Source organism: Canis lupus, chromosome 1, assembly GCF_048164855.1.
Source record: "Canis lupus baileyi chromosome 1, mCanLup2.hap1, whole genome shotgun sequence".
Classification (NCBI taxonomy): Eukaryota; Metazoa; Chordata; class Mammalia; order Carnivora; family Canidae; genus Canis; species Canis lupus.
The window spans coordinates 8,961,217-8,982,954 of record NC_132838.1 but is presented as its reverse complement, the minus strand read 5'-3'; the positions used below and the strand labels follow the sequence as shown (position 1 = coordinate 8,982,954).

General features: G+C 35.2%; 1 protein-coding gene across 11 annotated transcripts in view; it reads right to left on the bottom strand.

The window, feature by feature from the left end:
- RTTN (rotatin) overlaps positions 1 to 21,738 on the bottom strand; it is a 142,471-nt gene that overhangs the window by 33,092 nt on the left and 87,641 nt on the right. For 10 of the 11 annotated variants that reach the window (XR_012028187.1, XR_012028186.1, XR_012028188.1 and 7 more), the window contains 5 exons: positions 19,627 to 19,816; positions 17,202 to 17,293; positions 8,579 to 8,672; positions 4,370 to 4,565; positions 2,139 to 2,229 (listed from right to left, as the gene is read on the bottom strand). Coding sequence is in view for 7 of the 11 variants with exons in the window: in XM_072820524.1 (XP_072676625.1) it covers positions 2,139 to 2,229; positions 4,370 to 4,565; positions 8,579 to 8,672; positions 17,202 to 17,293; positions 19,627 to 19,816 (663 nt within the window). In the remaining 4 variants the exon portion in view is untranslated. The remainder of the gene's footprint in view (positions 1 to 2,138; positions 2,230 to 4,369; positions 4,566 to 8,578; positions 8,673 to 17,201; positions 17,294 to 19,626; positions 19,817 to 21,738) is intronic. The other variant, XM_072820484.1, reaches the window with a different exon arrangement.

Below are 21,738 nucleotides of genomic sequence, written 5' to 3'. Positions count from 1 at the left end.
ATGAGAAGCATCAGAGAGAGAACCACAGAGTCACTGAAGCCTCTCGCAAGCCCACACTCCACCTAGTTACACTCGCTGCTTCCTCAGCACCTCCACTCTCAGGTCACATCTTCCCTCCTGAGGCCTCTTTCTGACCACCCTGCCAAAACAACGCACTCTTTCCCCTACCACACACTCTTTCACCCACCCTCTTCTTCCCATTCTATTTGTCACCAGCTGATAAAATACTTCACATTTTATTTACTGCTGTCTGTCTTCTGCACCAAAGACAGAATTCATGTGGGCAGGCGTGTGTGTTTGCTTTGTTCATGCATCTGTCAGTTGGCATCTAGAGCACAATCTGGCAGAGAAGAGGTTCCAGAACTTTTCTGGAATGAATGAATAATCTTGTGTGAGGACAAACAGCCAAGAAGCAGTTAGCCTACACAAGGCCAGGTGAGGAAGTAGGTAAAAGTGTGAGCTCTGGAACCAACCCATGTACACTGGAATCTTAGCTCTACTCCTTTCCATGTGAGCAACTTTGGACATTTCCAGTCATTTACTTTTAAAATGAAGCTACTAAGGATACTTCATGTGAATATTGGGAGGATTCATATGAGTTTGTACATAAATTAGACAAACAAGCACCCCGTAAATGTTTGCTACTGTTGTTATTCATTCATTCCACAAGCACTGAATGAGTACCTTCCACAGGACAGGCACTGTGCTCAGCATTCAGAATACAGCTGATACAGAAGAACGGGCAAAGCATTGCCTTCACAGAGCTCACTGTAGCCTCCAACCTCATCTCCCCCTCACAGATTCACTCTAGCCACTCTGGCCTCGATATTTCTTGGATAGAGCACACATAACCCAATCTCAAGGGTCCTGCATCTCACAGGACATACTTCAGTTTACATGTCCCTATCTGAAAGAACCTCCCTGACCACCCCAAGTGGAAGAGCCCTATGCTTGCAGCTCTGACATCATTCCCTGTCTCCTGTTTTAGTTTTTCTTCTCAGATATCTATCATCAGCAGCTATATGTGGATTTCCTCATGAACTGCTCTCCCAACTTGAGGGGAAGAATATTTATTTGCATAGCTAAGATCCTGGTACATGGTAGGCCCTCAATGAAAATTTGTTGGATGGATAGACAGTGAATGCAAATAAATGCACTCAAAAGTAAAAATACTACACTGTGACAAGTGTTTTGAAGGAAATGCATACTGTGTTGCATAACCTTATAAAAGGGTATCTATCCTATTCAGAAACCTCAAAGACAGCACTACAAAGCAAGAGCTACTAGTTTTGCCCACCTTTAATTATCATACTACATAAATCTTGTAGCCCTTCTTAAAAATCTGATTTGAGGCAACATTCCTATTAGCAATAATAAGGAATTGTGAAGCATACTTTAGATACAGACACTAGCTATAAGCAAGAACTTAAAAGTAGTATCTGTAAAGGAACAAAAATAAATTTATTTTTATTAGACTGGGTTTTGAAAATGCATAGAAGTCACTATGTATTTTAACAACTTCAATTTGGTGAAAATGATAGAGATAGCCTAAAATCATAGAATGGGAAGGTGGTGTATACAATATCCTCTTTTTTTTAATATGGTGCTCAAAGATATCCATATCTGGGCAGCTCGGGTGGCTCAGCGGTTTAGCGGTTTAGCACCGCCTTCAGCCCAGATCCTGGGGACCTGAGATCGAGTCCGCGTCGGGCTCCCTGCATGGAGCCTGCTTCTCCCTCGGTCTGTGTCTCTGCCTCTCTCTCTCTCTCTCTGTCGCTCATGAATAAAAAAATATTAAAAAAAAGATATCCAGATCGGTGGATAAACATTTTAAGTGGGTTAATTAAAAAAAATTTTTTTTAAAAGCTGGTTAAATTTTTTTAAAAGCTGGTTAATAATGGAATCAGGAAAAGAATCTAGATCTTTATACCCTGCTGCTGTTTTCTACCATGCAAAGATGTCTCAAATTAAAATGTTAAGTAACCTTTTTGAAATAACCTAATCACACCATGTATATTCTGAAAGATTCCCATCCCTCTTCTATGCTTAGTATATTTTTAGCAGAATTTATGTTCCCGGCACTTAAAGCAAATAAATGCACAAAAAGACATGAGGTGAGAGGGAAACATGACACTTACCTGAGCCTGAGTGTGTTCAACTGGAGATGACAAAGGCAGTGGACCCTTCAGCTCCTGCACACAGCTCTCTAGGAGGGTGGCATCCATAATACTGCAAAGAGCAGAAAAAGAAAACCCTCCAAATGAGTAGCATGTTGCTTATTAAAAATTAATAAATTAGTATTTGAAGTCTGAATATAACCTTAAATAGAATTCAAGAGAAAGGATCTTTACAGAGAACAAATCAATGGTTGCCAGAAAGAACGTGGGTGGGCATGTTGGGCAAAATGGATGAAGGGGAGTGGGAGATATAGACCTCTAGTTTATGGAGTAAGTCACAGGAATAAGAGGCACCACATAAGGAATACAGTCAGCGATACTATAACATTGATGTAACGGGACAGATGACAGTTACACTTGTGGTGAACACAGTATAATACATAAATCTGTGGACTAATTAAAATGCACACCTGAAAATAATATAACATTGTGTGTCAACTATACTCAAATAAAAAAAAAAGTAAAAATAAAGAGAAAAGATTTTCATAAATATAATAAATGTATACAAACAGGTATCCTATAATATTTTAGAATGCAGGAAAAGATCTTATCTAATAAATGTGGGAAGCAAGGAATTCTGAAGAAAAAACATCTAATGAAAAGCAGAATAAAATATAATGAAGCTCTTTTAGAAGGAAAGCAAACAAAAGAAAAACCTTGGTGGTAGTTTCCTATTTAAAATAGGAAAAATACTTGCTAGGAAATATGTTCTGATTTAGAAAGTAAAAGACAAAATAATGCAAAACAAATAGGAAAATTTTGTTAAGCCAGGAATAAAGAACATGTTCAGAATATGATAAGTCTTTGCCATAAAAGATCCTTTAATAGCTCTGTTGCCTCAATTTCACAGCAGACTCCTAACTGACTCGAGAAGTCAGAGGATTCCTAAAGCTCATTCTGATGGTTCTTGAGGCAGGAAAACATCCAGGAGAAAAAGTCAAACAACTAGCAGGTTTCTTTTTCTTTTTTTAAACATTTTATTTATTTATTCATAGAGACACGGAGAGAGAGAGATGCAGAGACACAGGCAGAGGGAGAAGCAGGCTCCATGCAGGGAGCCTGTTACGGAACTCGATCCTGGGTCCCCGGGATCATGCCCCAGACTGAAGGTGGCGCTAAACCCGCTGAGCCACCAGAGCTGCCCAACTAGCAGGTTTCTTTTCCAACTCTAGTAGGTCTAGTAGAAAGATGACAAGTAACTGTGAACAAACCCACATCCCACAACTTAATATAAATGGTAAAAGAGTAATGGCAAGTGAGCTGAAACAAGGGATACTTCTTTCTTTTTAAAGTTTTCTTAATATCTCAAAAAGAAAAAGAAAGCACTGTGATTTGACAAAAAGGAAGAAGATATTTCAGATGATGAATGTTCACAGGCAGATGAACGCAAACAACTAAGTGGTCCACAGGAGGTAGGTATAGTAATCTGATGTGGGAAGATAGAAAAGGAACAGTTACTATAAAAAGTGTCCTAACACATCAGCACTTAATCCTGACACTAAAGCCATTCAACAGATGTTACTAATGACACTCCAGAGATTAAAATAACTTCCCCAAGACTGCAATGCTAAGGAGTGAATGAACTACAATCAGACTATCAGTCAGGCTAATTCACGATCTATGGCCATTTTTACTATACTATATAGCCAATATGATAATCGAAAGGTTCTGCCATAAACTCATTAATATTAGCTAAAATGAAATGAAAGAATAAAATCATGATTTCCTAAATTTTATCAGAATACTCTGTAATAGAGAGTTTAATATCCAATAATGAAAAGAACCCCAAATGAATTTGACAATGATTTGCAACCCATGGCCACTATTCTGATATAACCCTAGTGAGATGAATCCTTGACCTCTTTCACTTCCAGTTAGAATTACAAAGTTGAATGCATCATATTTCTTGAGTGTGGTGGAGGACAAATAAGACTTAAAACGTCTGAATTATTAAAAAAAAAAAATCAGGATGGTGGGAGTGCGTAGCAGCCAACATAACAAACCAATATAAGTGCTGTCATAGATCCAAACTAAAATTGTCAAAAGACAATTCTGGCAAAAGCAAAATCCTGCAGTCTAATGAGCCAAAAAAAAAAAAAAAAGTAAAAATATATCCCCAGTACACATGAAGTCTTACACCAAGTCACGAATAGAGTGGTGTTGATTCATCTCCACCACCCTTCCTCTCTTACCTACAGAGAAGCTCTATGAGACGGGCCTGCCGAAAAGCACGTGCTGTGTCTCCTGGAGCAATTACCAAGAGGCCGTCCAGAAGGCTGCACACTGCTGAAAGGAGAGGTGGGGTGACCACACACTGCTTGGGCAGAGGGGCAGGAAGGGATGTGTCACGAGGAAGCTGTGCTGATGCAGTTTCATGTGGACCTATTACTGAAAATAAACATTAAAATTATGACTATTTTTTTCTTTACTTTGTGCTTCTGTACAATATTTATAAGTTCTGATCATCAGAGAAAAGTTCCTGAAAGTGCTAACGAGAGATGGTTGGGGAATTTCCCTAATGCCTAATTCATCTGAACCCTGAGGCCAAGGAAGCAGACATCTAACTCCTCCACTCTGTGTGTGTGTATAGTTGTACACAGATGTGTGTGTGTGTGCGTGTGTGTGCCTTGTAAGAGCCAAGACCAGAAGGGCAGTGCACATATTGTGCCCTCAAACATTCAGATACTGAAGAACAAATAGTCTACAACAACCCTTTTTCTAAAACTCTAGAGGCCAGAAATACTTTAGAATTCAAAATTTTTTAGATTTTAGAATAATAGAAAGATGCATATACTGTACATTAACTCACAGCTCCAATGGGATATTGGGCAGTACCCCACAATGAAGTAAGTATTTCTATACTATGATACATGTATAATCACAGTAAACAGGATGCAGAAAGAAGAAATGCCACCTCAACCAGGACTGCTCAGGTTCTGCAGCAGCTATATTCAGGTCCAGGCAGTTTTACACCAAGTGAGTTTTGAGAAATCTTTGAAAGTTTCAGAGATTCTGGATTTTAGAACTGAAGACATGAGACTATAGACCTTTCCTAGAAAACTCAGCAAGGGATTAACAAGAAAGCTACCTTTGTTAATCTACCTCAAGATTCTCCTCATGACCCTTATTATTTCTTTTCTAAAGAAACATTCTCTATTTTGAATAAACTCAGACTTATAGAAAGTACAAGAGTACAAAGAATTTCCTTATACCTTCACCCAAATCCCCATATACTAGTATATTTTTTTTTTACATACTAGTATTTTATTTCTACTTTTTATCTACCTACATAGCTATCTTCTTATGAACTGCTTGCCTATAAGTTCCAAATACCCCTTCACCCCTAAATTAATTTTCTAAACAGGCTTTGTCTTTTATAATCACAGTACAATGATCAAAACCAGGAAATTAATACTGAGGTAATGGTAGGACATTTTCCAAATTTTGCATGTTGTCCCACTCATGTCCTTTATAGTGCCACAGTTCCTGTTTGGGTCCGATTCAGGGTCACACTTTGGATTTAGCAGTCATGTCTCCCTGGGTTCTAAACTGGAAGATATCCTCAGACTTGCTTTGTCTTTCAGGGCCCTCACATTCTGTAAAGAGCATAGGCTATTACTTTGTGGAACCTCTGATGTTTGAGATTTCCTCATAAGTAGATCTTTTAGTGCATCCTCCCAGGAAAAACAGGATTCCCTTCTATGTCACTACTGTTGGTGTTAACTTTAGCCACTTGATTGAGGTAGTGTCTACCAGGTTTCTCCAACTTTCCTTTGTAATTAACTAATTCCTTAAGGGAAGAATTAGAGGACTATATAACTTTGGGACTATGTAACATCAAGGAAGATTTGACATTTTAAACTAAACAAAACTGGGAAAATTAAATTTAGGTTAATTCCACAGAAACAGTTCAATGGATTTTAAGGGAAAAATTTCAATATTCACAAGATATATATTCCGTGTTTTCAGCATTTTTAGGCCAAGTACAGAAAGGATCAATAAAAGGGGAGGGCACAGCAGTTAAGAAATTCAAACTCATCCAATTTATTTAAATAAACTTTTATATTTTATCTAGTGAAAATTATCCCAGTTATTTAAGTTAATAGTACTCAAATACAGTAACATTTTTATTTTTTTAATGATTCCTTTTACCTTTGTATATCAAATGTAAGTTTACAGATCACAAGAGACCCTGCTAAGTTTTTTTTTTATAAAATAATTTTTCGGGGCATCTGGGTGGCTCAGTGGGTTAAGTTCAGATCAAGTTATGATCTCAGGGTCCTAAGATCAAGCCCCACGTTGGCCTCCTTGCTTGGCAGAGTGTCTGCTTCTTCTCCCTCTCCCCTGCTCGTGCTCTTGCCCTCTTTCTCTCAAATAGAATATTTTTTAAAAAATAATTTTTCTTTTACAAAAGTTGGAAACTAAATTTAAAAATCAAAAATTAGATGTCAAAAGTGTCCCTAATGTAAATGTTAGAGAAAATTATTTTCGCCCTATCCTATATCACTTTGGAGCATATTAATTCCCTGGTTAAGAATCAGCAAAACAACAAATAAAAGGACTAACCAGCTTCACTGGGAAATCCTGCTAGATGTTCCATTTGAGGGAACTAAAATCTCATTACCACTAAAAAAACAATAATAATAAAAAAAATTCACATTTTATCTTAATACTATTTTAAAGAGATGGAATTCTGGAAGATATCTAACAACAACAAAATAATTGTTCTAGTCTTATGGCTCATTGACAATATATATTCAATGCTTTATAGCACTGTTCATTGGCAGATTCAACAAAAAGCTTTTTTGTCAAATATACACTTAAGTGATTGGCAACTAGTAAAACTTTACATGAACATATATTCTAAGCACAATCCTTGAAAATAAATCTAAATCAAGAATGCAACAAACAAAACAAAACAAAAAAAACCCCGCACAACTATATGTCCACACAAAAACCTGTACATGAATGTTCATAGCACTATTATTCATAACAGTCAAAAGGTGGAAAAATCCAAATGTTCATCAACTGATGAATGGGTAAATAAAATGTGGTATATCCATACAGTGGAATATTTTTAGCAAATTAAGTACTGACAAATACAACATGCATCAACCTTGAAAATGTTAAGTGAAATAAAAGTCACAAAAAACCACATACTGTAGGACTGTTTTTATGAAATTTCCATAACAGGCAAATCTATAAAGAAGGAAAGTAGATTAATGATGGCCTAGGACTGGGAAGGATCGAAAAAGAGGAGTTATTGCTAATGGCAAGATTTCTTTTTGGGGTGATGAAAATGTTCTGAAATTAATTGTAGTGATGCTTGTACAGCTCCGTGAATAAACCACAAACCAGTGAATTGACACTTATTAAATGGGTGACTGTATGGTATGTGAATTATTCTCAGTGAAGTTATTGAAAAAGAGTAACACAACATACTTCTAGAGATAAATCTTCATGAAATTCATTATCAAATTTCATTTCATTCTGTGTCCTTAACTATTTAAACAATGTGAGTTTGCTCCTTTTATTAAGAGAATCAAATGAGTACTTCCTACAATTAAATATTTTTTTATATTGTTACTATAAATTACTAAAAAAAAACGAAGTGGGACATTGTTTAGGAAGTTAGGGAACAAATATAATAAAAATTCAGAGTAAAGTCTTAATTAAGCAATTATTTCTGAAGTTTTAGAAAGCCTTTCCCTGTGGATGCTTATATTTCAGTGTTTATGATTACTTTCTTTTTTAGGTAGCATATTCCTTACAGGTGATGAATTTAATGCTACTGAATAAAGGCTTGTACATTCTCTAGAATAACCAAAAGCTAAGTTGTAATCTTCCAAATATATAAAGTTTGAAGCATAATAGAGTTGGAAGCAGTCCCTAATACAAAGTTATATATTACCATTACTAAAAATAAATCCCAGGCTACTCATCAAGCAGTTCTAATAAAATAAAGACTCAACACATTTTGTGGGCTTTAAAATGGAAGCGTCCCCTTAAAAAATACTTATGACCGGATCCTCTCTACTTTCAAATGGACTACTGTAGTAAACTGAAGTGTTTTCCCTAAAGAGGGAAAAAAATGAAGGTAACTAATATCTATCAGTTCCCTAGTTCAAACGCTAAATATTTACACATAATTAATGAGAAACCAGATAGCAGCCAGACTATTTATCTGATGACTAAATTCCATTTATTAGTTAAGGGTATTTGTTTTGTTAATTTATGATATATTTATTCTATCATGTTCTGGGTCACTTCATTTTGTTATCATCCAGACATTATGTTTTATGACTTATTTGATTTTGTTCTCATACAGACAATTAGTTTCAAAATATTTGGACCAACTTGTCATTTCTTTTTGAAAGCAGAATGTCTTCCTGAAAGTGTACCTTGAGCCGCAAACTGGTCATGTGAAGCCTCAGGGAGAGACACCGATGAGGGCCCAAAGGGTGGGAATTCAGTACTCCCCGATGAAGGTGTCACCTATCAAGGAGCAAAGGAAATTATTTTATTCCTAACATTCACTCATTCATGTTCCCACATAGTAAGTGAAACAGAAACAACATGTACAGAAAATATCCTTAAACCAGAAGGTTTTTAACAAAACCACACTAGTTAATATGACTGGAAAACATTCCATATCTTGAGAGTTGTAAGTTTTTTGAATGGCACTTCCTACCTCTTATAGGACCTGCTGGATTTTATATAAATCAGTAACTTAAAGGAGCAAAGTTTTGACTTAAAGCCCATTTAGGATTTTAAGGTCTGGATAAGGCCTATCCCCTCTTATTGCCCAAATGTTAAAAGCCTAAAACATGCTCCTTTAACTTTGGCATAATTCACTGTTTCCCTAAGATAGTTTGCTCTATTTGATTCATAATAAGAGGGTTTTTTTTAAATAAGTTTCAAATAGCACACACAAATTTTAAAAGTGCCTAAGAAAAAAATCAACAGAAATATTAAAAGATTTTTCTCTACCTTTCCCCATATCACAAAAGAACTGTTTCAGGCAGTATGTTGACACTGTGTTTCAGAATACAGTATTTTTTAAAACATTAAGCATAATATAAATTCTGTAGAAGGCAAACAATTTCATCTACAGGTTTACAGATGAGCAGACTGTGTGGTCTCCTAATACAGGAAAAGTTTACACTTATGTGTTTGGCACCTTCTATGTGAAAAATATCTAGAGAGGTCAGATCACTCTTTTTCTTACCATCAATTTATTTTCTCTGAAATAGCCTGAACTTCCCATACCTGGATAAGCTCCATACAGTGCATGCATACTGTATGAGTTGTCACTAGAACTTATGAATCAACCCTACCTTGAACCCAGATACCACACAGCTCAGTACCTGTATATTGATTGTATATGTATCTTAACATATAAAGTAGGGCACCTTAGACTTAATATGATAGAATAAAGCAAAAACCAAGGTTATTTTTGTTTTCACTTTCTGTTAGTAAAGAGAATACAAATCTGAAGAAAATGGCTGACGGAATTTATATACAGTTTTTAAAATCGCCTTTCAATTTAAGACTTTAATCATCTCTCACTTCAAGTATGACATCACGATAACAAATAAATAACAGAAAGTTGTAGCCAATAAATATAAGCCAAGCCCATAAAGTCATCTAAGAAAGTAAACCTGGATAAATTTCAGTCTAAATAAACACTTATAAATAATATATTAAATACCTTATTTTATATAATATTAGATCCAGGTAATAGGAAAAACCCTGAAGTTTATTTTTCTGATAATGACATTTACCTACAACTGGGTCTAAGATATGTGAAAAAAAATTCCTGTCAACAGACATCCAAATAGCTTTCATGGTCTGTGAAGACGACAATCATAACTGAGACGGTTATCACAAGACACAGGAGCTGACCAATTAAATACAGAGCCTACCACAAGCTCCTTTGTTTGTATAATAAAATTTAGGAGGACAACGATGCCAGAATCCTTTACCTTTTCATTGAACATCCTTTCAACTGACACTCAAGCAATCCTCACTACACAAAAACTAACAAAAAAAACACAGGTAGCATTCAGCGCAGGAAGGCTTCTAAGGGCCCACTGATTACCGAGCTCATTAGAAGAAAGGAAAGTCATAATGTGTGACCAAAAGGTCAGATATTAATAAAAGTTGTGATTTTCCTCAGTAGAGTCCAAGGAAGTGATACACAAATTTAGAAAGTATGATTTTAGAAAGCACCTACCTAATAGTTGTATTACAACTTACTCTATATGGTTGAGAAAACACAAGGACTTCTTTATATACATTGTGTTTTAAAATTTGATTATGGGTGACTTATATTTCTACTAACTTATCTATACCTTTAAAATTTGCTATATTTCCACATTATTATTTTAACAAGTAAAGATAAAAAGTATTAAACTGAATGGCTTCGGTTCTATGCTCAAATCCTTACTTGTTTGAAAATAATCTCCAATGGTATTTTTTTATTATATGTAATAATATATACATCCATATGTAAATATGTTACTTGTGTATCTTAAAATCCAAGTAATAACTAGTCCACTTTGAAATTCAAGTATTAGCTTCTGGAAGTTGAAGGGGGTTCACATGAGCCTATGCCATAGGTAGAAGAGGGCTGATCCAGTCTAGGTCCTCACCTGGGATCAGGACCACAAGAAAGGGTCCAAGGTCACACTCTAACTAGGATTCTCGGTTGAGGACATGACATATATTCATGATAGCACCAATACGCTCAGGTCAGAGGAAGTCCTCAGACAAACCTCCAGAATGCTGGCCAGCCAAGCTGAGTATGGCTAAGTCACCTCTTGCCCCAGAGCAGAGAACACACATTCTCACCTGCGATCTCCTCTCTCTACCCCATAGTAACCAGAAAGCCCCAGCTGCGAAGCCAGGGCTGTCCTCATAACAGTGAGTCTAATTCTTTTATCACTTGCTCTATTCATTAAGATGGCTTCAGTACAAAATCAAAATCTAGACATTTTCCTCTTTCCTGTTTGCCACATAACACAGCCTGAGATTTTCAATTTACATTCCCTTGTTAAGACCAAAAAAACTGAGTTTTCCTTGAACTGAAGTATATATACTTCTAGCCTTATCACCTTACTAGTATTATAAAAGGCAATAAAAGCCTGTTAGTGCAGATAGATTGGTGTTACTTAAAGCCACTGTCCTAAAACAGAATCAAATTTTGCTTATAAAAACTAAAAAAGATAATAGCCTTTTCTTCAATGTGTTTATAAACAGATTTGATAGCTAAAGAAGCTTTCTGAATCATGCCTTATTGTAAAAGAGGCAGTTACAATTTTAAGAGTCCCTTTGAAGTAGCAGAAAATAGCAAAGTCATTTACCATATCAAAGTAGAATTTGGGCCATTTCCATCATATAAACAAAATGCATCAATGTTCAAAACTATTTTCTTTGTATTCTGCCCTACAGAAATGAAGAGTTCACTGGATGCTTCAAAGTTTCTGAAAGCCAATTTAGGACTTGAATATTTTATCTGTCAAGTAATTTTGTAATATTTTCTATCCTCTTTCATCAAAAGTAGATTGGTTCCCAAATAAGTTATTTGGTTTTTAAAAAATTAAAAGAGAACAAAGGAAGAAAATGAGGATCCGTGAGATGAAAAAGGGTACAAATCTACTCACATTTTTAATAAAAGTATGAAGGCTTCTAAGGAACTCCAGGTTTCACATGTTCATTACTATAGATGATACCTGGTTCTATGCCCAAGAGCAGAAAAGCTCTGGCACAGTTCACAATTTATAATTATTAATTCTCACCAAATTATAACAAGAACTTTAAATTGCTTTGACTATATATAGATCCATGATTCAAATAGATTGTGTACAATACAAATATATATAGATCTATATATCTCTAAAGGAGTGAGTGTAGGATGATATATAAGATTCTTGCCTAACAATAAGATCACTCACTCACATGCAGAGACTTAACCCTAGGATACAGTCACAGTCCCAATGCCCTACTGTATATAATTTATGAGAAGAAGTTTCCTAGAGCTTGTCCTATTCCACTCTACATTAGCTTTGTGACCCTAGGCCAAATGCTTGAATTCTTGAATATACCGCTTCTTCACTTGTAAGAGGGTACCACATTCAAATGGTGTAGATTTAACACCTTAACCCATCTGTAACACTACAGCAAACAGCAAACTAGAGGCTATTAACATATAAATTGTAAAGGCCAAAAGTCGACTCTCTACATATGTTAAAACTAATTATATAAAATACAGTTTACCAAAATTAAGTATATTTAGTATACCCATTTTAGTTACAGTTATCTGCTTAATAAAATTGTTGAAATCTATCTCAAAATGCTTTTGCCAATTTCCTTAAATGCTTGCACTTGACACTGATGGCTATCCTTCTATAGTAACTTAGTTTGGATAACTGCAAACACACCAAAGTGAATACAAAATACAGGGGGGAAAAGACCCACAAAATAAATACTATTTTCTCTTTCTAATGATTTTTAAAAGAAAAATTATTTATAAAATAGTACCATGCACAGGATGGAATGAATATTCTATTTTCACTAGCTATTACAGTCATTCTAATGTCACATACAAAAAAAAAAAAAATTAGAAAAAACTAATATGGCGGCATTACTAACCATCAATATCTAAGTTTTGTTAAAAGAATTGATATTAAGGGTGCCTGGGTAGCTAAACTGATTGAACATCTGACCCCTGATTTTGGCTCAGGTCATGATCTCTAGGTTCTTGGGATTAATCCCCACATCAGGTTCCCTGCTCATTGGGGAGCCTGCTTCTCCCTCTCCTTCTGTAGCTCCCTGATTGTGTTTTCTCTCACTCTGTCAAATAAATATTTAAAATCTTTAAAAAAACAAAACAAACCAAAAAAACCAACACACCTGTTTATTTTCATTGTACTACAGCCCTGTGGCCTATATTCCCAACACTTAGGAATTAGAATCTTACTTATATTTCCTTTCTAACTATAATATACAAGTTCTTAGATCCTGGGTAATCCACAGTTGGTTGAAATTTATTTAAACAAAGTATATCATTTTCTTTCTCTCCACCATCATGCAAATTGCTGTCTTTCCAGGTTTTCCTGGGGTCACCACACTGGAAGGATGTACCTACTCTATCACTAATTCCTATGTCAAAACTATTTTTTTTAAAGCCTCTTCGATTCATCCCTGGTTTAACTGTCCTTGGTCTACTCTTCATTCTATAAAATAACTTGTAACGACCATCACACAAATGCCAATATATATTTTGTAACATCAACTGTAATATTTAATGTATTTTACTCTGCTGAAATATCTTTAGAGCTGTATCTTTATAGCTATTATGGCTTACCTCTTCGAATCCAAAAACAGACTTAGCTCTCTTAGCTAACCCCTAATCTGGTAATTAAACTTTAGCCTTTGTTCCACACTCCAAACAAACTAGGCATTTTCTGAGTTTTCTATACTTTCAGTAGTACCACACAACTTGGCATGCAGTTATTTTCTCATTGTGCTTTAAGTTCTTGACAAGACTTTCAACTCTTATAAGACGGTACTGAATCCTCAGACATATGTGACTATCTTTTCAACTCCCTGTAAATGTGTGCATATATTTAAGAAAGATTAATCTTTAAAGCTCATTTCAATTGCTACTTCTCGTACATGCCCTCTAATGTAACCTCACTGCACCCTGACCATAACATCTATCATAGCACCTATCACATCTGCTTTGTCGTGAAGGAGTGGAACATCATGGCCAACAACTTGAACCAAACATACTTCTGGATTCAAATAATGCCAGCACTGGAACCTTGACCAAGACACTTATTCACTGCATGCCTTAATCTCTTCTTTTGTAAAATAGCAAAAGTAAGAATGACTTTCAATACTTTTAAGTTTATGAAGACCCATGAGTCATTTCTCTTTAAATGTTTAAATAAACTTAAACTAAAATAAAATCATTTTTATTTAAACTGGTGTTCCCAAAAGTTTCAGAGAATCACATATTTCACAAAGAAAAGCTCAAAAGGAAAGAAACCACAACTCCTTTATTTTGACAATTGATAAAACGGATTAAAAAAACATAGACATAATTCTGCTCAACAGCAGTAAAAAAAGAAGACCACATTTTGGTCAGAAAATTGTTGATGCATACTGGTGTATACTAGGCCTAGGTACCCACCTAATGTGGATATTTCTAAGAAGTAGAAATGAGACTTCAGGAGGAAAAACAACCAATGCCTGACCCTTCCTACCTATGAGAAGGAGACACTGAGCTGGAAGGAAGCCATCTCTGAAAAGCTACTTACAAGGGCAATGCCCCAAAGTGAAAATGACACTCCTTACCCTGTCTATACTTTATGAACAAACATGTCCCAATCCCTATAAAGATTGTCAAACAACTGAACTAATATATTCATTAGGGAACACCATCAAAGTCCCTAAAATAACATTAACTGCCCAGAATGGATAATGACCTAGCAACAGCACACTAGATGGTATGACCCAAATCAAAAGATAGTGCTTTCCTTAGAAAGACAAAATGGAAAAATAAACAAATCAATAAATAAACTGTATCTTTTGTCATATCTGGGAAATACACTAAATAATGATATAAATAACCAGGTACACTTATTGGCAAGATTTAAATCCACTGAACAGATACCTCAATTTGTAACTTCAACATATACTTAACAAAGTATTAGCTGATGTAAGTATGACAGCTTAGGTTTAAAGTAATACTGGTATATGGGATGCCTGGGTCGCTCAGTCGGTTAAGTGTCTGACTCTTGGTTTTGGCTCAGATCATGATCTCAGAGTCCTGGGATCCAGCCCTGAGTTGGGTCCGCACTCAGTGGTGAGTTTGCTGAGGTTTCTCCCTCTCCCTCTCCCTCTGACCCTCCCTCCCATGCATGCTCTCTCTCAAAAAAATAAATAAATCTTTGAAAATAAATAAATATTTACTGGTGTGATGAATAAATTCCCCGAATTTTTTTTCCTGTGAACAAGGACAGATAATATCTCTGACATGACAAAAAAAAACATGATTATTAGTAAAATTGGGGTAATGAGACTACTTCTATGAATAAGTCACCAATCTGGTGACTAAGAGTCACCAATACCAAAGCTCTTCTTTTTGGAATCAAAAAAGAAGAAAACAAAGAGTTGACTATAAAAATTCTAATAGATAATTATCTTTTGAGAAACTATACAAAATCTCACAAAGAACTATAAAAGAATTCTTAAAAAAAAAATAACAGATTTCATTGGTATATATTTCTAAAAGAATATGTAACATCCAAACACAACCAAGTTGTAAGAATCTTAGGCTCTATTAAGTACTTCTATTTTAATAATGACTAAAATAAATATTTCCAAAATTTTTCTCAGAAAATCTAGTATCTTGATCTCTGAGATTTGTTATTACTAAAGTATCTATTATTAGGTATATTGTATATGTTTATTATTATTATATATTATTATCTCTTATAAAACAGAGAAATGCAAAAGTACTCAAATCTTCTTACGTATGATAAATACAATTTGGTATTTACAAAATAGCTAAGATGACTCAAAGTTAATTAGAGCAATTACTACTTACTGAGTTCCTACTATAAAGCAAACAACTGAAGCATGTACAAATTTCAAGCTTAGTCTATAGATAGCCCTTTTAATAGACAGCGAAGTCTAAGAATTACTTTTAAGCATATATTAATGCTGCCCTTCTGTGAATTAAATAACTAATACAGCTCCTTTTTGCATTTAATCATATGATTTCTCTTGTTGAAACAAAAATACATACTATTTCTAGCACAGAAAGGAAAGCATGACATCTAGTGGAAATGAGGTAATTAGTCAACTTTTCCAAATAAAGGTTCAATGCAGCAGTAACCACAAACTCTTCTGAGTCTACAGAAAATCATGACACCTAAAACTGTAGCAAAAAGTACCAGTGTTGGGATTCCTGGGTGGCTCAGCGGTTGGGCATCTGCCTTCGGCTTAGGGTGTGACCCCGGAATCAGGGATCGAGTCCCATATCAGGCTTCTTGCAGGAAGCCTGCTTCTCCCTCTGCCTGTGTCTCTGCCCCACGCCCCCACCCCCCTGCCATGTCTCTTATGAATAAACAAAATCTTTAAAAAAAAAAAAAAAAAAAGTACCAGTGTTGAGAAACTATAGGAGGTGAATTTTATTACTGCCTTATAATTATCTATTATGCTCATATTATTTTTGCTCCTGGAAGTAGGAGTGCCGTGCACCTCTGCCTTCCTGATAGATCTATGACACAGTAACTGTTCCAATCATTTCTTATGCTTATAAAAAAAGTGAAACCTAGTATCAGTCATATTTAGAAATACTTGGTGTATCTCAAACTTTTTAGAACAAAGCAACTTATGAATGAAAAGAAAAAGGAAGGCAGGCAGGCATAAATTTCAGGTATTTCAAACAATGAAAACAAGCTTCTGACACAAATATTTAGAAATAATGTTCAGAATCTCTAGTACCAAACTGGAATCACTTGAATGGGCCCACTTTCTCCAAATTGCTTTGTCCTTAAGCAAAACCGCACAGTAATCAAGCATTATTATCACATGGGATCTATTCTATTACTACTGATAAACATTTTTGAACTTTTATGCTTCTCGGTCTATCAAATAAGGTATAAAAAAGGTTATAAATTCATCTAAAAGGACATTCAGCATAGCTATATGAGTACATGGGACCCTAGTTCTACAAAGACAGTAGTTTAAATTAATCACAGCTATTGGGACACCTGGCTGGCTCAATCAGTGGAGCATGGGACTCTTGATCTCAGGGTTGTGGGTTTGAGCCTATGTTGGCTACAGAGATTACTAAAAAAATAAATAAATAAATTTTTAAAAGTAAGTAAATCACAGCTACCTAAATCATAACCTTATACTCTGTATACAGTCTTAATCTGTCCACTGTGTAAATTCAAGTATTTTCAGAGATTCAAAATGAAGCACTCATGCATTCTTTAGAAGTACCATTGTTTCCAAGGTGGAGAGAGAACTTGGATCTTGATCTTGATTGGACATCCTAGATGGAGCTCTCCAAAACTTGAATGAGTCATCTAAACCTGCGACAACAGGAAAACATCAACATAGTCTCCTGGGTACCATAACATTGAATAGAAAGATCACTTGTTACAGAAAACCAATCAAGAACTAAGGAAAAAAGTTTGCTTAATTTTTATTATTCTTAATTAATTTATATATAAAACTTGTTAAACATTTTAATGACAATTAGTGGACCTTGCTTAATCTAATTTATCAAGACCACCAGCTCCCAAACTTTAATGCGCACAAGAATCATAAAGGACTTGTTAAAGTTATTTCCTGGGTCCTACTGCCAGAGATTCCACCCCCCTAAATCAGGATGGGAGCCATAACTCTGCATGTCTAACAAGCTCACAAAAGATTTCAATGATGTTGAACACTTATTTAAAATGTTCAGACAGGGCAGCCCGGGTAGCTCAGCAGTTTAGCGCCACCTTCAGCCCAGGGCATGGTCCTAGAGATCCAGAATCGAGTCCCACATCGGGCTCCCTGCGTGGAGCCTGCTTCTCCCTCTGCCTGTGTCTCTGCCTCTCTCTCTCTCTTTTTTTTTTTTTTTTTTTTTGACACTTCTAGGGCACCTGGATGGCTCAGTCAGTTAAGCATCTGACTCTGATTTCAGTTCAGGTCATGATCCCAGGATTATGAGATCAAGGCCCACATCAGGCTCCGAGCTGGGCATGGAACCTGCTTAAGATTCTCTCCCTCACCCTCTGCCCCCACCCCATATCCCTCCCTCTCTCAATCTGTGTTTTTTTTTTTTTTTAAGTTCAAAAACTTCATCAAATGTCATTTTCCTCTTAATTCCTCCAAGAATTGAGCAGAAAAGTGAACTAGAAGTTCACACTTAAGTATTTCAGGGTAAAGGAATTATGTCTGCAATTCACTCTTAAATAGCTCAGAAAAACATATATATACATGTATATTGCATATAAATAAATGCATATAAATAAATTTTTTAAATTTATAAACACATACCCATATACATGTAGGGGAACAAATACCATAAAATGTTAACATTTGAGAATGCTTATACTATTCTTGCACCTTTTCTGTGAGTGAGAAATTATGTCAAGATTTTCAAAAAATACTAGCAAAGACTAATCTTAAAATATAACATATTTTTTAAATCATTAAATTATTTATTATTATGAGACAACAATATTAATATGTGCTAAGATCATAGGAAATCTAAAGAATCTAGAAATAGAAATGAAAAGGTTTCAGCAAGATATTTTGTTTTCTGTTTTGTTTTGTTTTGTTTTTTTAAGATTTTATTTATTTCTTATTGAGAGACAGAGACAGAGGCAGAGGGAGAAGCAGGCTCCATGCCAGGAGCCCAATGTGGGACTCGATCCCGGGACTACGGGATCAAGCTCTGTGAAGGCAGACGCTCAACCACTGAGCCACCCAGGTGTCCCTCAGTAAGATATTTTGATAAATGAGTACCATACCAAAAGCAAATAGCTTTTTGATATATTAGCAAAACAAATTAGAAAATTTAGTAGAAGGGGCACCTGGATGGCTCAGTGATTGAGCGTCTACCTTTGGCTCAGGTTGTGATTCCTGGGTCCTGGGATTGAGTCCTACATCAACTTTCCCACAGGGAACATGCTTCTCCCTCTACCTATGTATCTGCCTCTCTCTGTGTGTCTCTCATGAATACATAAAACCTTATAAGAAAAGGAAAGGAAAAAAAAAGAAAAAATGTAGTAGGAGATGAACAGGAGAGACTCCTAACTCTGGGGAAACAAACAAAGGGTTGCAGAAGGGGAGGAGGATGGGGGGATGGAGTAACTGGGTGACAGGCATCAAGAAGGGCACTTGATCAGATGAGCACTGGGTACTGTACTACATGCTGGCAAATTGAATTTAGATAAAATTTTTTAAAAATTAAAAAAGAAAATTTAGAATGAAAAGGTCTCATTCTTGATTACCTAGAAAGAACCTTCCAAAAAGTTTAAAACATCAAAAAGAGAAAAAAAAAAAAAAACAGTAAAACTTTACTGAAGGGCATGAAATAACTTATAAAAAATTAATAAGATGTCAAAATGTTTTCCATGAAGAATTTATAACATAGAAAAATGCTTAAGCAATGTTTAGTGAAAGGAAGGAACAAAAATATACATAGATATGAACACAATCATGTAAAACAAACAAAAGCTATAGGATGAGAGAAGACGAGAAAATTCACCCTGACGTTAACAAAGGTCATCTCTGTGTAGTGGGGCCCAGAGATAAATGCTCTCCTGGGTACTTTCAATTTTTTAAAAATATTTTGTAACAAACACATAGGTTACGTAGGTTTTCAATAGTTTTTAAATAGTTAGATTTCATAAAAATAAAAATATACTACCATTTAAATCACTACCTTCTGAAGTTCCATCCAGAGCAGAAAAATTCAAATCAAATGTATATCGTCCCAGGTAACAGTGTTTTATCATCTGATTCAAATGTTCATAGAAATGGCAATGATATAGAAGAGCCTGAAGGGCAGGTTTTCCTATGAGCGACAGGCCAGAATCCTCATCGTGGACACAGGGACCCTGTAAGGAAAAGAGGGAGAGAAAAAGAAAGACACCCTGATTATAATGTAATTTCTTCAAAAAGACCTGCTGTCTGCCTCTCAACCCCCGCCTCCCCCCCCACCCCCAAGGGACCAAACGGGTCCCAGGTGCTACCAGGATACTTATACCTGACTCTGTCCTTCCACACTCAAAGCAGTGTGACCTAGGGCAAATATTTCATAGTACTCTAAGTTTTTGCTGCCTAAAAATCCTCTGAAGGCAGAAGGCTGATCTACTCTTGAGAGATAAACATTAGTTTACAATGCATCTATAAAATGGTACAGTTTTAACCAAGTAATTACATTTCTTGATCCACGAATACAATAAAAGCAGTATTTTTCAACCTGCACAGAATATTCAAATATCTGAAATAATGTGATCCAGTAATTATGTTCCAAATTATTTTTTGCACCTATCAATATGCCAGATAAAAATGAAAAGACTCATCACTACACATGATAAAATCTGTTTGCCACATTACTTCTCACTGAATTAACTGTGACAACAGAAACATGTAGGCAGGCATGCATGCGCACGGGTACACGCGTGCGAGGGCGCGCACACGCACACACACTTTCCATCAGGAAGCTGAGAAGAATCTGCCATTCTATGATTTTAATCTCATTGTACTTTTTTCCAAATAATCTTTTTGTGCTGCCACTTATTACTTTTCCTGGAATATCCAATGGCAAAAGTTAAGCAGCCAGGATTGGTTTAAAGTTTGCAAATAAGCCTGTCCCTGGCTTATAATTCTATTTTTGGAAAATGACAATAAAGTTATGATTTTTAAAAAAGACCATAAGAGAGAGAAAAATAAAAGACAGAAAACAGCAATCTAAGTTCTAGCAGGAAAGGTATGGTCAAAATATATCCAAAATGTATCATTAACTCTGAGATTTGTGTATGGGTCCCTTTTCTCAGGCCTCCTCATCACCAAGGAAAAATGGATGTTAAAACTTACTATCTGGAAGATAAAATAATTCACAAGTTAAAGATTTAATTAAATCAATATGATCATTTCAATTAATCTTTTTTTCAGGATATTATCATTATAATCAAATATCTTACTTTATTATTAAATAAATTTTATGGTTATAAATCTGTTATTGCTGTATTCTAATAATAAAGCAATTTACATATTTAATAAGAAATAAGAATATATAATAAGCAACCAGCACATGATGGCCCCTGTGTAACTTTAAATTTTGAGGTCTGGAAGAAGCAGACAAAACAGAGTAAAGTACAATAACAGGGTCATGTGGCTGTCTGTTAACCATGGTATATGTTTCAGACAATGTGGCCCTTTCATGTACTACTTTATTTTATTATCTGGGATGAAATAATTCATCCCAAACCACAGAGCCAATCCTAATATCCACAGCTTCAAACTCCTCTATCTTTTAAGCAATTTACAACATTCTAAATGTACAAAACGTGAAATACAGAGGAGATTTGTAAGAATTGCTTAAAATCATGAATTAAAGCTCTCATTACAATAATTCAGAGAAGGAATTAACAACCAAGATGAGAATTATAAATAATTCAGCTAAATTTACTAGCTTAGCTCCAACAACTTAACAAACTTCAATAAACCAATAAAATAAAATGATTAAACAAAGTAGGATGATACTACCTTTTCTAAATATATTTCATAATGATGCCCAGAACAATTTTTAAGTTTTATTACACAAATTACATAAAATTTTTACTTTTCCAAAATTATACCTATATACTTATTTCCTGGATAAGTTACACCACAGTCCAAAATTCATAAATGTTTAACAAAAATAAGTGAAGGAATATAAACTATATAAATCTTAAAAACAAGCTCTTCAAGAGCTCTCATTAAATCTATTGATTCTTTATTCTCTAAACGTTTCCTGAGGCTGATGGTTATACCA